Raw genomic sequence first — 14,655 nt, forward strand, 5'->3', positions numbered from 1 at the left:
GGGCGGGATAGCGCGCCGCTGACAGGCGCGTGACGGCGGTCACGTGGGCTGCGGCGCATCTCCGCGCTCAGCCCCGAGCTGGTTGCTAGGAGTTACGCAGGCCGGGCCTAGTGCGGCGTAGCCGGGCCTCCTTCGCCCTGTCAGGCGCCGTTCGCGTATATCGTCTCCCCACCCTCCGGCCAACGCGCGTGCCCCCCTCGCTTGTGCCGGTACCCAGAACCCCTTGGGTAGGCCGTATCCCACCGCAACTTCTTTCGTTTCCCGCCCGCCCCCACCGCCGAACGCCTTTTGGGGCAGAAGTCTCAGACTAGGCCCTGGAGGGCCCGCGCTTGAGTCCCCGGAGTGCCGCGGAATTTACTTGGGAGATTCGGGCTGCGAGTCACGGTCCTTCGGGCTAACCTACCTCACAGGGTTGTTGTGAGGACTAAGGCGAGAACGGAGAGCCGGGCTGGCTGGCCTGCCTGTGCCGCTCAGAGGGTCATACAAATAGCAGCAGGAGTCCAGGAAAGAAGGCTGTGGCTGGAGAACGACCATCACGGAGCAGAGTGCCAGGAAATTGTGTGTCTCCCCCCCCCCCCCTGTGCTTGCTTTGTAGGGCAGAGCACCGGGAAGTGCTGCAGGGTCCCAAGATCCATCCCTACCACCTCCCACTCTGAAGAGCTTAGACAGCAGGGGCTGGTGAAGATCTCTCTCTCTCTGCCAGAGGCCCTGCCATTCAGAAGAAGCCATGTGTGTGAGGAGTGGTTGTGCAGCAGTAAAGCACCTGCTTTGCGTACTGTAGGGCCCATGGTCCACCCTGTTCTACATGTGCTTCGGAGAAAGGGTGGCTCAGTGGGAGAGCACCTGTTTTGCATAGATCTCTCAGGTGCCTTCTCTGGCATCTAAGGTTGCTGCAGGTATTTAAGAAGACCTTTCTCTGCTTGAGGTTGCTAAGCAAGCCATGCCAAGTGACGTAGACCAGTGACTTGGCTTAAGAGTCCTAGGACCAGCTTTGTATGGAGAAGGTCCCAGCTGAATCCAGGCCTCTCCAGGATCGGGCCTTGTTTAGGAGACCTTTCTTTGAGGTTCTGAAGGGCAGATCCTGCCAGTCCACTGCCCACCAGAGAAGCCAGGACTAGATGGCGTGACAAGGCAGCCTCATTTTTCTTTGTGGCTTGCTTGTTTGCACCATCAGAGGTGATGAGCAGAGCTAAGCAATTTCCCATGCCTTGCTTGTGGGGAACACACAGGTGGCTGTTAACTGTGCAGAGGCAGCGAGAAAGGACACAACCCTGGCACGTCTGGACTTGCTCACTCTGTGACTTGAATTAAGATCATATTGTGCAGGGTGCAAGAGAAGGAAATTGAACAATTAGGCCTCTCCGTTGCTCCTACTGGATTAATCTGCCACCTTCGTTGCAGTGTACTGTGCCATCTTAGGAGCGGTGGCGCAGGCGGTAAAACGCCTGCAGTAACATCAAGCGAACAGCCACTACGGCTGTTCGAGACCCACCGTGGCCGGGGTGAGCTCCCGGCCCTAGTCCTAGCTTCCGCCCACCCAGCGGTTCGAAAGCAAAGTACATCGAGCAAGTAGATAAAATGGGTACCTGCCCTTAGAGGGTAGGGGGTACCCTCCTCCATGCGAGGATGCGTTGGGAACATCAGTGGCGGCGGCGACGGCAGCAGTGGAGGCGAAACAACGGCGCAGTGCGGTGATCCCTGGTGGCCAGAAAAACAGCGTGTGGCGAGACCCGACAACAGTGGAGGCGGAAGTAGAGTCGCGGAGGAGCACGGTGACGTAGAGGCACAGGCGCGGCAGAGCCGGTTATGGACATAGCCGAGCCGGGACTGATACAGGCTGCGCGCCAGAAGACTGCCGAGCTAAAGAAGACCTGCCCTGGACACCAAAGAATGGGATGCCGACCCCAATGGACTGCCTGGAGGAGGGAGCCGGAGCCGAAGAATAGCTAACCCGCCACCTGGGTGCCGGTAGGTAGCCCCACCCCCTGTACTATGTGGCCTTAGGTAAGGGAATTAAATTGCACTTGCAACCTGCCTGTAAACCGCTCTGAGACCTTCGGGTCTGAGCGGTATATAAACCGAATGTAGTAATAATAATAATAATAATCTTGCTGAGGTGGGTGGAAGCAAAGTAAACGTTGGGGTTGTGCATTGGACCAGTTGAGATAATTCCTCATGTACCAGACACAAAGAGTTTTCATTGGAGACCAGTTATCATCAGTCTGGGATTTATCCTGTGGGGTCCCACAGGGCACAATCCTCCTCCCCCCCCCCACCCATGCTCTTCAGTCTCTATGTAAAGCCCTTAGGTCAAATCACTCATAGTTTGTAGTATACTGTCTGTTGCCGTAAGTAGGCTCCCCTTGTGTAATTTCTGCTTTTGTTGAGCATGTTATGTTAATACCTGTTATTTCCGATTCCATGATCTTCGGCATTGCACGGTGGTGTGGCGCAGTCTCCAGGCTGGGGCCAATCCATAACCACAGATGTTGGTGGTAGTGGGGTGGCGGCTCCTTGTTGAAAGCCTGGTGGAAGACCTCTGCCTTGCAGCCCCTGCACAACTGTAAAAGTTCCCACAGGGCCCTGATCTCCTCCGGGAGCTCGTTCCACCAGTATGGAGCCGCCACTGAAAAAGCCCTGGCCCTCGTGGCCACAAGCCTGGCGTCCTTAGGGCCTGGGATGGTCAATTGATGTTGTGACCCCAACCACAGTGCTCTCTGGGGTATATATGGGGAAAGGCGGTCCCTCAGGTACGTTGGACCCTGGCCATATAGGGCTTTAAAGGTAAGTACCAGCACCTTGAAGCGAATTCAGTATGCTATTGGGAGCCAGTGCAGTGCCTTCAGCGCTGGCCAGATTAGCTCCCATTTAGGGAGGCCCATCTGAAGCCTGGCTGCGGCATTCTGCACTAGCTGTAGCTTCCGGATTTGTGACAAGGGCAGCCCCATGTACAGAGCGTTACAGTAGTCTAATCTCGAGGTGACGATCGCTTGGATCACTGTAGCCAGGTCGTCACGGCCGAGGAAGGGAGCCAACTGCCAAATCAGGTGGTAGAAGACCGACTTAGCAGTGGCTGCTACCTGGGCCTCCATAGTTAAGGAGGCATCCAGGAGCACTCCCAAACTCCTAACCTCCGGCGCTGGCACCAATGGTGACCCACCGAAGGCCAGGAGTGAGAGCCCCACCCCTGAGCCACCCCAAATCAGGCACAAGACCTCCGTCTCCGCTGGGTTCAGCTTCAGCCTGCTCAGTCTAAGCCAACCAGCCACAACTTGCAATGCCCGGTCCATATCTCGAGTCTGGAGTCTGACTGGCCGCCCAACATCAGATAGAGCTGGGTGTCATCAGCATACTGGTGACACCCCAGCCCATGCCTCCGGGCAATCTGGGCAAGGGGGTGCATGTAGATGTTAAATAACATCGGGGACAGTACTGCCCCTTGAGGGACACTGCACTCCAGCGGGTGTACCGTGGACTGCTGTTCCCCTAGCACTGGAGAAAGGAGGCAAGCCATTACAAGGCAAGCCCCTGGATCCCCATGTTGCTCTACCCACTTCCTATGATGCATCTGTGTAGCCACTTGAGGTGCAGTTATAGTTCCATGAAGTAAGTTAATGCGCAAATGTGGCTCAGTGGTAGAGCATCTGTTTGGCATGCAGAAGGTTCCAGGTTCAATCCCCGGTATCTCTAGTTAAAAGATATGGCAGTAGGTGACAGGGCATGCATATTACTCCCTGGAGAGCCACTGCCAGTCTGAGTAGACAATACTGACCTTGATGGACCTAGGGTCTGATTCAGTAGAAGGCAGTTTCATGTGTTCATGTTCAAGTGTTCAACTCGACCACTGGATTGTTTGGAGCAAGCAGTGTCCTGTAGCTGGAAAAGCATCTTAGTGTCTATTTCCTAAGCAGGCACCTTTGACTATGAAATAGACTCCTGCTATTTCAGTAACTATATTTGTGCCACAGAATCAGATCCTGTTGTGGTTTGGGTGCTGCAGAGTGGCTTTGCTTGTTTGCTGTGTGACATTCTGGTTGCAGTCTGAGCAGGCCCCTTACTATGCATTCATGGCAGTGCCGTTGAAACAAGTGAGAAGTCCAGGTTTGGTATGAGCTGCTGCTGCTGCTGTTGTTGTTGTTAGCCATTCAGTCATGTCTGACTCTTGGCAATTCTATGGGCCAGTATGAGCAGGGCTTCCTTTTCTTGTCATCCTGGTCCGAATGGCATCATTTCCTAAAACGTCTTCACGTTTCAAGGCGAGGGGAGCACCAATGAGGCACACTTGAAAAGGTCTCTTCTAGATCAGATGCACGAGACCCGTTAGCTGTCAGAAGTGCATCTGTCCAACAAAGTAGGTGTTGAAGAAAATGGCATCCTGAGTTTAATTTAGTTATTATTTTTATTAAAATAATTACACCCCATCTCTTCCCAAAGAGGCCCAAGGCCACTCACAAGCATAAATCTTGGCCCCTACAGTTCAGTCCAATGGTGCCACAGCCCGAAGGCCAACAAAGCCATTACCTGAATAGGAGAGACAACTCAGCCATTTCGACAGGAGGAGGGCCTTTGGGGGAAAGAGCCAATTGTCACACTTGTCGAAATGCTGGCAGAGCTGGTACTCCCCCTCCTTTGCCCCCTCCAGTAAGTGACAGGGAAGACCTGAGATGCGGCCAAACAGGAAAGCCGCTATGTGAAAAACAGAGCAGGAGCCGAGGCAAGTTGCACAGGTAGGCCGTGGGTCCGCAGAAAGATGTAATAATAAAATTATTAGAAGTGGTCTAACAGACCAGGGGCTAGAGAAGATTCTCTCCTGTGTTTAAGCGTACCAGTTTTCTGAATCTGATTTTAAGCATGCGGCTGTATTCTTATACTATGGCTTATTTGGGCATGATCTGGGATATGTGGCCCATCAAGAGCCAGCGTGGTGTAGTGGTTAAGAGTGGCAGACTCTAATCTGGAGAGCTGGGTTTGATTCCCCACTCCTCCTCCGCATGAAGCCTGCTGGGATGACCTCAGGCCAGTCCGGGTTCTGTCTCAGAATTCTCTCAGCCCCACCTGCCTCACAAGGTGCCTGTTGTGGGAAGAGGAACGGAGGGCGATCGTAAGCTGCTTTGAGACTCCTTGAGGTAGAGGAAAGTGGGGTAGTGGTTATGAACAGCAACCAGGTTTGATTCCCCACTCCTCCCCCCCATGAAGCCTGCTGGGTGACCTTGGGCCAGTCACAGTTCTCTCAGAGCTCTCTCAGCCCCACCTACCTCACAAGGCGTCCTTTGTGGAGAGAAGAAGGGAAGGGAAGTGTAAGCTGCTCTGAGGCTCCTTGAGAGCAGTGAGGTATAAAAACCTACTTTTGATTCTTTTTGCTTTCACAGTTCAGTTGTTCTCTAGATCAACTCCATTCAGAAGCAATACAGTCAATTCCAAAATATTGTGTTCCCCTTTCCGTGTTTATTTCTGTGCTGTTGCAGCTGCGGTATGTCCCGGGAATGCCAGCATGCACCAGGCGACGTCTGTATTCTCTGAATATTGGCGATGTTCGCAAATGAAACCTTATTACCACTCAAAGGGCCTTGAATAAAGTCACCTTCTCAAGGTTACATTTTGTACGTTGGCAAAGAGTGGATGATAATGCTGCTGGCAATTATGCTATCCCCGTGATGCATCGCCAGCTGTATTAATTCTGAACTGTTGCAATTAGGGTTTATTCCAGAGCCAAAATGGATAGGCCTCTAATTCTAATAATATCTCGTGAGTGCTCATTCCAGACAGGTAGAAGGCATTATGAGATACCCAGGCTAATTGCACCCACCTCTGTGCCAGACTTTGCTTAGGGAAATCTCTTGTCTTGATGTCAGTGTCTTTTGATAAAGCTACATGTTCATCCACAGGTTTGTGCCCATGGAGCATTAAAACCAGAGGCATGTGTGTGTGTTTTTAAAAAAATCTGTTTTATTCTGGCTGCAAAGTGTATCTTATAAGGAAGAATGGCTTTGCCTTCAAAACTGAGATTTCAAAGCAGAACAAATAAACAGTCCTGACATAATAAGACCATTACCTGGAATCTGGGCCCAAGCTGTGCGTTGTGTTCATATGCCATCTTGTTGGTAATATTTATTTTTAATTACTATATCCCACCTGTTGCCTCCATTCTCTTCAAGATGAATACTAAATAAATGAAATACAATTATTGAAACACATTTAATGATGGGTTGTTTCTTAAGTAAAGTCGATAACGGTGAATATATATTAATCATCCAGAGTGAAAACCAAGTTTTACATTCATTAAATACTGAATTTCAAATCTTTGTGAAATATTGGCTTCTACATATGAGGATGATTAACAAATATCCCCTGCCTCACTGTGGTTATTACTAATAGTGGATCTTGACAAATCCCAGGTGCCAGGTTGCCATGGCACCTAGAAATTTCATTGTTGCACCCAGTATTTTCAACAACGGTTTTATCGCCATGTCTCAGCGGTCCGCATTGGAAATACAAAGTTTATCTTTTCACATCAGGATATGTTTTGTTGTATGACATAGAAATGCACATACATAAAGTTCTTATCATTGCTTATTTATATGTTTACTTGACTGAGTGGCAGTAGATGAATTCCTTAACCAGTTGCTCCAATATTCAATTAAATTGAGTTTTTTAAAAGCAGTAATGAAGTTATGAGAACTTTGGAGGTGAGAGAGTTAGTTTAGAATTGGAGATTAGTTTTTTGTTGTGATGGACCACCACATCTGATTTATGGTGGCCCCTGGAGGGGTTTCCAAGGCAAGAGGCGTTCAGAAGTGGTTCGCCATTTCCTGCCTCTCCATCACAACCCTGGTATTTTATTCCTTGATGAGCTTCCTGTCCAAATGCGGGGCAAGGCCAACCCTGCTGAGCTTCCGAGATCCGATGAGATCAGGCTAGCCTGGGCTGTCCAGCTCAGAGCAATACCCCCCTTATTTATTTATATACTTTCAGCGGGACAACTTCTCATCCACAGCAAGACTAAACCACTATTATTTATTTGTAGGAAAATGTATTTATATACGATGACTCTTTTGTCATAGCTTAACTAAAATTACAAGAAACTATGAAGAGTTCAGGATTAGGTTTTGTGATAGCAATTATTTGAAAATCTGATAATTGGAGTACAAAACCTTGAAGGCTGAAAAATTATTCTGGACCTTAATTTGGGGGCCAGCTCCTAGAACCAAAGACGACTTGTCAATGCCAGACTAATAACATTACGTTAAATAACAAAAGTCTATACGATAGGTTTATTTTTACACTAATACTATGCTAGGGGTTTGTGGTGATTTTTCAAAACTTTTTGTCCATACTGATTATTAGTTTGGGGGACCATGGAGTCAAAGGGCAGGATATAAATGCTGAAAACTTGATAATAACAAGAAAGCATTCCGTTATTAGGTCACAGTCCAGCAGGTGTTCAGCTTGCATCTAGATCAACAGAGCATCATGATGATATAATATAAACCATATTCCTGTAATTAACAACTGTATTAATTATAACTAATCATAATGTAGTAGTTATGATTAATTAAATTATAATGAATTCCATTTATTATTGTTGGGAAGCTTTGTTCTCTGAATTTAATTACTTAGTGGTGTCTGTCCTGTAATTCCAGGAGATCTTCCCGATGCTTTGTTCACTGGTGAAAGCTACTGCTGTGTTCACAATCCTCTTTGGCATTTGCATTTGGCTATAGTCTTAGATATGACTAAGCAGTCATAAAGACGGCTAAGAACCTTCCCCTGGGAATACACTCCTTTGAACAAAATGGGACTTCTGAATGTGACCCGCTTAGGATTGGTCCCATAGACACAAGTCTGAAGATATGTTTCGTGTATGTTTCATTCGTTCCAATAAGCATATTTAGGAGTAACATAATCTAAACATCAGAATGGACATCAGAATTAAGAGGGTCATCATTCTGCCATTCCAAGGGAATTCCAATGGTGTCAAGTTCCATCACTCTGCTGGCATTTGAAACAGTTCCTTGTCAGGTCTGGGACCGGAGCAGGCTCCCAGAAGCAAGCCAGACACACATAGAACCTTCAGAAAACACAGGAAGATCTGAGTCAGGCCACTGGGATGGAGTCTCGGAGCCCAGACCTGCTGAAGCCCACGGAAGATGTCAGACGCACACAGCGCTCATCTTAAGCTGCTGGCTCTCCGGTTCCTATCTGTGGCTTCTGCCAGTGGCTGGAGACTTTTGTTTCCATTGATGTACCCCCCAATAACTGTTATTGGACCTCCTCCCTGGTTCTGGAATTGTTTTTTATTGAATTATTTTATAATTTTAAATGTTGTTTTTAACTGTAGGGCCCTGATCGGGTGGAAAGATGGCATAAAATGTGTTAAATTAATACAATAGATCACTTCTGGGCCATGATCCAGACACTTGCAATGCAATTCTAAATAATTACCCTTTCTGCATCAAGTCCAGGGTTTTATTTTGCCCAGCATCCAGACACGAGGAGACATGGACCATTTCCTTCTCCATTCCTTGGTTTCTGTTCTGTTCAAGTTGGTGAACTTCACTAGGATCGAATCCCCAAGAATGGAGAGGGACAACTGCAAAAATCCACTCATTCCTATTTAGGATTGCAACTAAGTTGTTGCAAATGTGAAAGAAAGACACAACACAAATATATACAAGTAAACCATCTTTATTGAAAATGCATTTTCAAAGAGTCAGCCCTAAAACACCCACATGTTCCTTAAGAACTTTTGGGTATCAGGACCTGTAGACTTGCCAGTTTTTAATTTCCCTAGTACATCTAAAACTTCACCTCAATTTGGCTGTTCTTCAGAGTCTCTTCCTGAAAATAGGGGCTATGGCATGGGTATGTGCCTCCCCCCCTTTCCACAGTGAACACAGAAGCAAAAAAGTCATTGAGCTTCTCTCTTTCTTTAGCAGTCCCTTTATTCCTTTGTCATCCAAAGGCCCCACTGCTTCTCTGACTAGTTTCCTGCTCCAGACATATTTTTTTAAATGTTTGTCTTGAGGAGGAGCAACCCACTCCTCAATATCTCTTTTTGTATGCCTAATTATTGACTTACCTTTCTTTTGCCAGAACCTGTGGTCCCTCCCAGTGTTCCCTCTAAGCTGAGTTAATGTGAGCTAGCTCACAGTTTTTTAGCCTCTGGCTCACACATTTTTGTCTCAGCTCAGGAAGGAAGGCTCCAGAGCAAACTAATTTATGCAGTAGGCAAATTGCTCGCTCACGACTTTAATACCAGTAGCTCACAAAGTTGAATTTTTGCTCACAAGACTCCACAGCTTAGAGGGAACATTGGTCCCTCCTATTGAATTCATTAGGGCAGGTCTTCCAAAGCTCTGGTCTATCGCATACTGAATCAGACCTTTACCAGAACCCCTGGAGAAAGGAGCCCGGGCTAACCCTCATGGTCTGGCCATCTGACTGGTTGGAAGCGTGCTTCATCTTAGCCGAGCCCTGCCTCACAGGGCCGTTGTGGAGGCGGAGAAGCATGTAAGCCGGGCCTCAGGCAAGGGCAGGATAGAGAAGTGATGAGAGAGATCCAACTGTCATGCTCTAGACTGGCCTAGGAGGCCTCCACTCAGAAGAGGAACAAGCCCTGCATATAGAAAGCTAGCACACCAAGACACAGGCCAGAGCCCCATTCCCCAACACGCTAGGTTTCTAGGTGCAGGGCTGAAACTCTCCTATTGTTCTGCGCCACCCACCAAGAGCAGAGTGCTGCTGGGCCCAGGCTGCCCACTGCTCTGCTGCTCTGTGAGGGTGATGCTGCAGAGAGGACATTGGCAAAGAGGCCCTAAGGTCTCGCTACTGATCAATCAACCCTCAGTACAGGAAAAAGTATGCAAGCACCACACAGACAATGGTTAAGCTCAGAACCTGCTGGCTTCCCCAGGTATATCTCGGAGGAGACCAGTTTACGCCCTGGGCATGGCTGTCACAAAGGTGGTTCTCAAAGCCTAATTTAGCAGCTTTCCACAGGCAGCAACCCAGCTTACGTAGGGGCTGCTGTGTGAATGCAAAGTCCTACAGAAAAGAGAGTTTGCCTTGCCAGCATCCTGTTTAAACCAAGTTTCGGTTCCATCATTAGACGTTTTGCAATAAGGTGGTTCTTCTGATGGCTGTTTCCTCAAAGAAAGGAACAGTTTGTTTACGGAAGTGCCGTCTGACCGATTTCTGTTGGGGAAAATTGTGAAAGTGTCTGAGCACTACCAACCTGTTCTCCTAGCTGTAGCCTTTATATTGTTTTTTCATAGAAGTGTATCATTAACTGAGGTGACGTTTGTGATCTCTTAGCCCAGTTCTAGCAACAGCTAATTTCCCCCATTGCTTAACTATTACAAAGTGTTTCCTGCTTAACCAGCCCACATCTTCTTTTCTGCAGCTTGAATCCTTTGCTTTCTCCTTTGTTTGGGGTGGGGTGGAAGGGATCTCAAAGTGTGTGTTGTTGTGCACAAGTTAAAAGAGTGTCTGAACTAAGCTAACACCCTTTTAATAGCCTAGTTATGTCCCACATGCAAATTTGAAACTTGCTACACTTAGTTTTGGAGCCCGAATTAATACTTGTGTGTTGTAATCGCAAGCCTTGCCACTTCCTCTGTGTATTTAACAATGTGTGCTCTGTTTCTTAATCTTTGTGTTTCTGCACAAGCTGGTTTAATAGTCTTCAGGTTTTCTGTTCCTGTTGAGGCTCTTCCAGCAATACTGACATAAATCTGGGCATTATAATGCTGTATAAAAGCAGCTGCCATTTATTGCATCTGTAAGAACATCAGAAGAGCCCTGCTGGATCAGACCAGTGAGGGTCCCTCTAGTCCAGCATCCCGTCTCACGTAGTAGCCAGCCAGTTCCTCTGCAGGGCCAACAACATGAGAGAGAGGCCGAGGCCTTCCCCTGGTGAAAACCTCAGGGTCCCTCTAGTCCAGCCTCCCGTCTCACACAGGGGCCAGCCAGTCCCTCTGGAGGGCCAGCAACAGGGCAGAGAGGCCGAGGCCTTCCCCTGGTGAAAACCTCAGGGTCCCTCTAGTCCAGCCTCCCCTCTCACACAGGGGCCAGCCAGTTCCTCTGGAGGGCCAGCAACAGGGCAGAGAGGCCGAGGCCTTCCCCTGGTGAAAACCTCAGGGTCCCTCTAGTCCAGCCTCCCCTCTCACACAGGGGCCAGCCAGTTCCTCTGGAGGGCCAGCAACAGGGCAGAGAGGCCGAGGCCTTCCCCTGGTGAAAACCTCAGGGTCCCTCTAGTCCAGCCTCCCCTCTCACACAGGGGCCAGCCAGTTCCTCTGGAGGGCCAGCAACAGGGCAGAGAGGCCGAGGCCTTCCCCTGGTGAAAACCTCAGGGTCCCTCTAGTCCAGCCTCCCCTCTCACACAGGGGCCAGCCAGTTCCTCTGGAGGGCCAGCAACAGGGCAGAGAGGCCGAGGCCTTCCCCTGGTGAAAACCTCAGGGTCCCTCTAGTCCAGCCTCCCCTCTCACACAGGGGCCAGCCAGTTCCTCTGGAGGGCCAGCAACAGGGCAGAGAGGCCGAGGCCTTCCCCTGGTGAAAACCTCAGGGTCCCTCTAGTCCAGCCTCCCCTCTCACACAGGGGCCAGCCAGTTCCTCTGGAGGGCCAGCAACAGGGCAGAGAGGCCGAGGCCTTCCCCTGGTGAAAACCTCAGGGTCCCTCTAGTCCAGCCTCCCCTCTCACACAGGGGCCAGCCAGTTCCTCTGGAGGGCCAGCAACAGGGCAGAGAGGCCGAGGCCTTCCCCTGGTGAAAACCTCAGGGTCCCTCTAGTCCAGCCTCCCCTCTCACACAGGGGCCAGCCAGTTCCTCTGGAGGGCCAGCAACAGGGCAGAGAGGCCGAGGCCTTCCCCTGGTGAAAACCTCAGGGTCCCTCTAGTCCAGCCTCCCCTCTCACACAGGGGCCAGCCAGTTCCTCTGGAGGGCCAGCAACAGGGCAGAGAGGCCGAGGCCTTCCCCTGGTGAAAACCTCAGGGTCCCTCTAGTCCAGCCTCCCCTCTCACACAGGGGCCAGCCAGTTCCTCTGGAGGGCCAGCAACAGGGCAGAGAGGCCGAGGCCTTCCCCTGGTGAAAACCTCAGGGTCCCTCTAGTCCAGCCTCCCCTCTCACACAGGGGCCAGCCAGTTCCTCTGGAGGGCCAGCAACAGGGCAGAGAGGCCGAGGCCTTCCCCTGGTGAAAACCTCAGGGTCCCTCTAGTCCAGCCTCCCCTCTCACACAGGGGCCAGCCAGTTCCTCTGGAGGGCCAGCAACAGGGCAGAGAGGCCGAGGCCTTCCCCTGGTGAAAACCTCAGGGTCCCTCTAGTCCAGCCTCCCCTCTCACACAGGGGCCAGCCAGTTCCTCTGGAGGGCCAGCAACAGGGCAGAGAGGCCGAGGCCTTCCCCTGGTGAAAACCTCAGGGTCCCTCTAGTCCAGCCTCCCCTCTCACACAGGGGCCAGCCAGTTCCTCTGGAGGGCCAGCAACAGGGCAGAGAGGCCGAGGCCTTCCCCTGGTGAAAACCTCAGGGTCCCTCTAGTCCAGCCTCCCCTCTCACACAGGGGCCAGCCAGTTCCTCTGGAGGGCCAGCAACAGGGCAGAGAGGCCGAGGCCTTCCCCTGGTGAAAACCTCAGGGTCCCTCTAGTCCAGCCTCCCCTCTCACACAGGGGCCAGCCAGTTCCTCTGGAGGGCCAGCAACAGGGCAGAGAGGCCGAGGCCTTCCCCTGGTGAAAACCTCAGGGTCCCTCTAGTCCAGCCTCCCCTCTCACACAGGGGCCAGCCAGTTCCTCTGGAGGGCCAGCAACAGGGCAGAGAGGCCGAGGCCTTCCCCTGGTGAAAACCTCAGGGTCCCTCTAGTCCAGCCTCCCCTCTCACACAGGGGCCAGCCAGTTCCTCTGGAGGGCCAGCAACAGGGCAGAGAGGCCGAGGCCTTCCCCTGGTGAAAACCTCAGGGTCCCTCTAGTCCAGCCTCCCCTCTCACACAGGGGCCAGCCAGTTCCTCTGGAGGGCCAGCAACAGGGCAGAGAGGCCGAGGCCTTCCCCTGGTGAAAACCTCAGGGTCCCTCTAGTCCAGCCTCCCCTCTCACACAGGGGCCAGCCAGTTCCTCTGGAGGGCCAGCAACAGGGCAGAGAGGCCGAGGCCTTCCCCTGGTGAAAACCTCAGGGTCCCTCTAGTCCAGCCTCCCCTCTCACACAGGGGCCAGCCAGTTCCTCTGGAGGGCCAGCAACAGGGCAGAGAGGCCGAGGCCTTCCCCTGGTGAAAACCTCAGGGTCCCTCTAGTCCAGCCTCCCCTCTCACACAGGGGCCAGCCAGTTCCTCTGGAGGGCCAGCAACAGGGCAGAGAGGCCGAGGCCTTCCCCTGGTGAAAACCTCAGGGTCCCTCTAGTCCAGCCTCCCCTCTCACACAGGGGCCAGCCAGTTCCTCTGGAGGGCCAGCAACAGGGCAGAGAGGCCGAGGCCTTCCCCTGGTGAAAACCTCAGGGTCCCTCTAGTCCAGCCTCCCCTCTCACACAGGGGCCAGCCAGTTCCTCTGGAGGGCCAGCAACAGGGCAGAGAGGCCGAGGCCTTCCCCTGGTGAAAACCTCAGGGTCCCTCTAGTCCAGCCTCCCCTCTCACACAGGGGCCAGCCAGTTCCTCTGGAGGGCCAGCAACAGGGCAGAGAGGCCGAGGCCTTCCCCTGGTGAAAACCTCAGGGTCCCTCTAGTCCAGCCTCCCCTCTCACACAGGGGCCAGCCAGTTCCTCTGGAGGGCCAGCAACAGGGCAGAGAGGCCGAGGCCTTCCCCTGGTGAAAACCTCAGGGTCCCTCTAGTCCAGCCTCCCCTCTCACACAGGGGCCAGCCAGTTCCTCTGGAGGGCCAGCAACAGGGCAGAGAGGCCGAGGCCTTCCCCTGGTGAAAACCTCAGGGTCCCTCTAGTCCAGCCTCCCCTCTCACACAGGGGCCAGCCAGTTCCTCTGGAGGGCCAGCAACAGGGCAGAGAGGCCTTCCCGAGGCGGCTGCCTCCTGGCTGTGGGATCCGGAGGATTAGTGCCTCTGCATGTGGCGGCCCCCCTCAGACACCACGGCTAGGAGCCACTGCCGGGGAAGCCAACCCCCTCAGCGGGGCCTTGGTTCTGGTTTTCCGGCCTGAGAACAAAAACGGGTTCGCTTGGCAAAGTGGCCTTCCTTCCAGTGAGATTCTCAGCATAATTTTCTGCAGCAACCCGTGGCGGGCGGGCGGGCTGGCTGGCTGGCGGGCGACTGACTAGTCTGGGTTGCGGATGACAGCCGCAGTGGCCTGGAAGTGCGCGAACCGCACGGGGGGTCAGGAATCCCATTTCGACCGGAGTGTCGCATTTCGAGCCGGTCCGCCCCCGGTCCTGGGAGGCCCCCCTCGTCTCCCCCCTTTCTAGAAGGTTCGGGGGTGGGGGGCTCAGCCGTCCGGCAAAGGCGGGCGCTTGGCAGCCGGAGCGGTTCGGCAGCCGTGGCCAAGACGGAGGCGCCACCTGCAAGGATCCCCGCTGCAGCAGCAGCAGCAGCTCCCGACCGCGGCCCGGAGTCCACCCCGCGCAGCTGCCCGGCCCTGCCGCCGCGCTCCTGGCCGGGGCCTCTGCCTGCCTGCCTGCCTGCCTGCTTCCCTCCCTCTGCCCTGCCCAGCTCCCAGCCGCTTCCTCCGGCCCGGCCTG

At 52.6% G+C, this 14,655-nt stretch overlaps 1 protein-coding gene across 1 annotated transcript in view; it reads left to right on the forward strand.

Annotated features, from left to right (window-relative positions):
• SPG7 (spastic paraplegia 7 (pure and complicated autosomal recessive)) overlaps nucleotides 1-14,655 on the forward strand; it is a 159,273-nt gene that overhangs the window by 110,336 nt on the left and 34,282 nt on the right. The window contains exon 3 of the mRNA XM_015406681.1: nucleotides 14,383-14,569. Coding sequence (XP_015262167.1) covers nucleotides 14,383-14,569 — 187 coding nt within the window. The remainder of the gene's footprint in view (nucleotides 1-14,382; nucleotides 14,570-14,655) is intronic.

The sequence above is a fragment of the Gekko japonicus genome, unplaced genomic scaffold, assembly GCF_001447785.1.
Source record: "Gekko japonicus isolate JY-2015 unplaced genomic scaffold, Gekko_japonicus_V1.1 scaffold386, whole genome shotgun sequence".
In the NCBI taxonomy this organism is placed as follows: Eukaryota; Metazoa; Chordata; class Lepidosauria; order Squamata; family Gekkonidae; genus Gekko; species Gekko japonicus.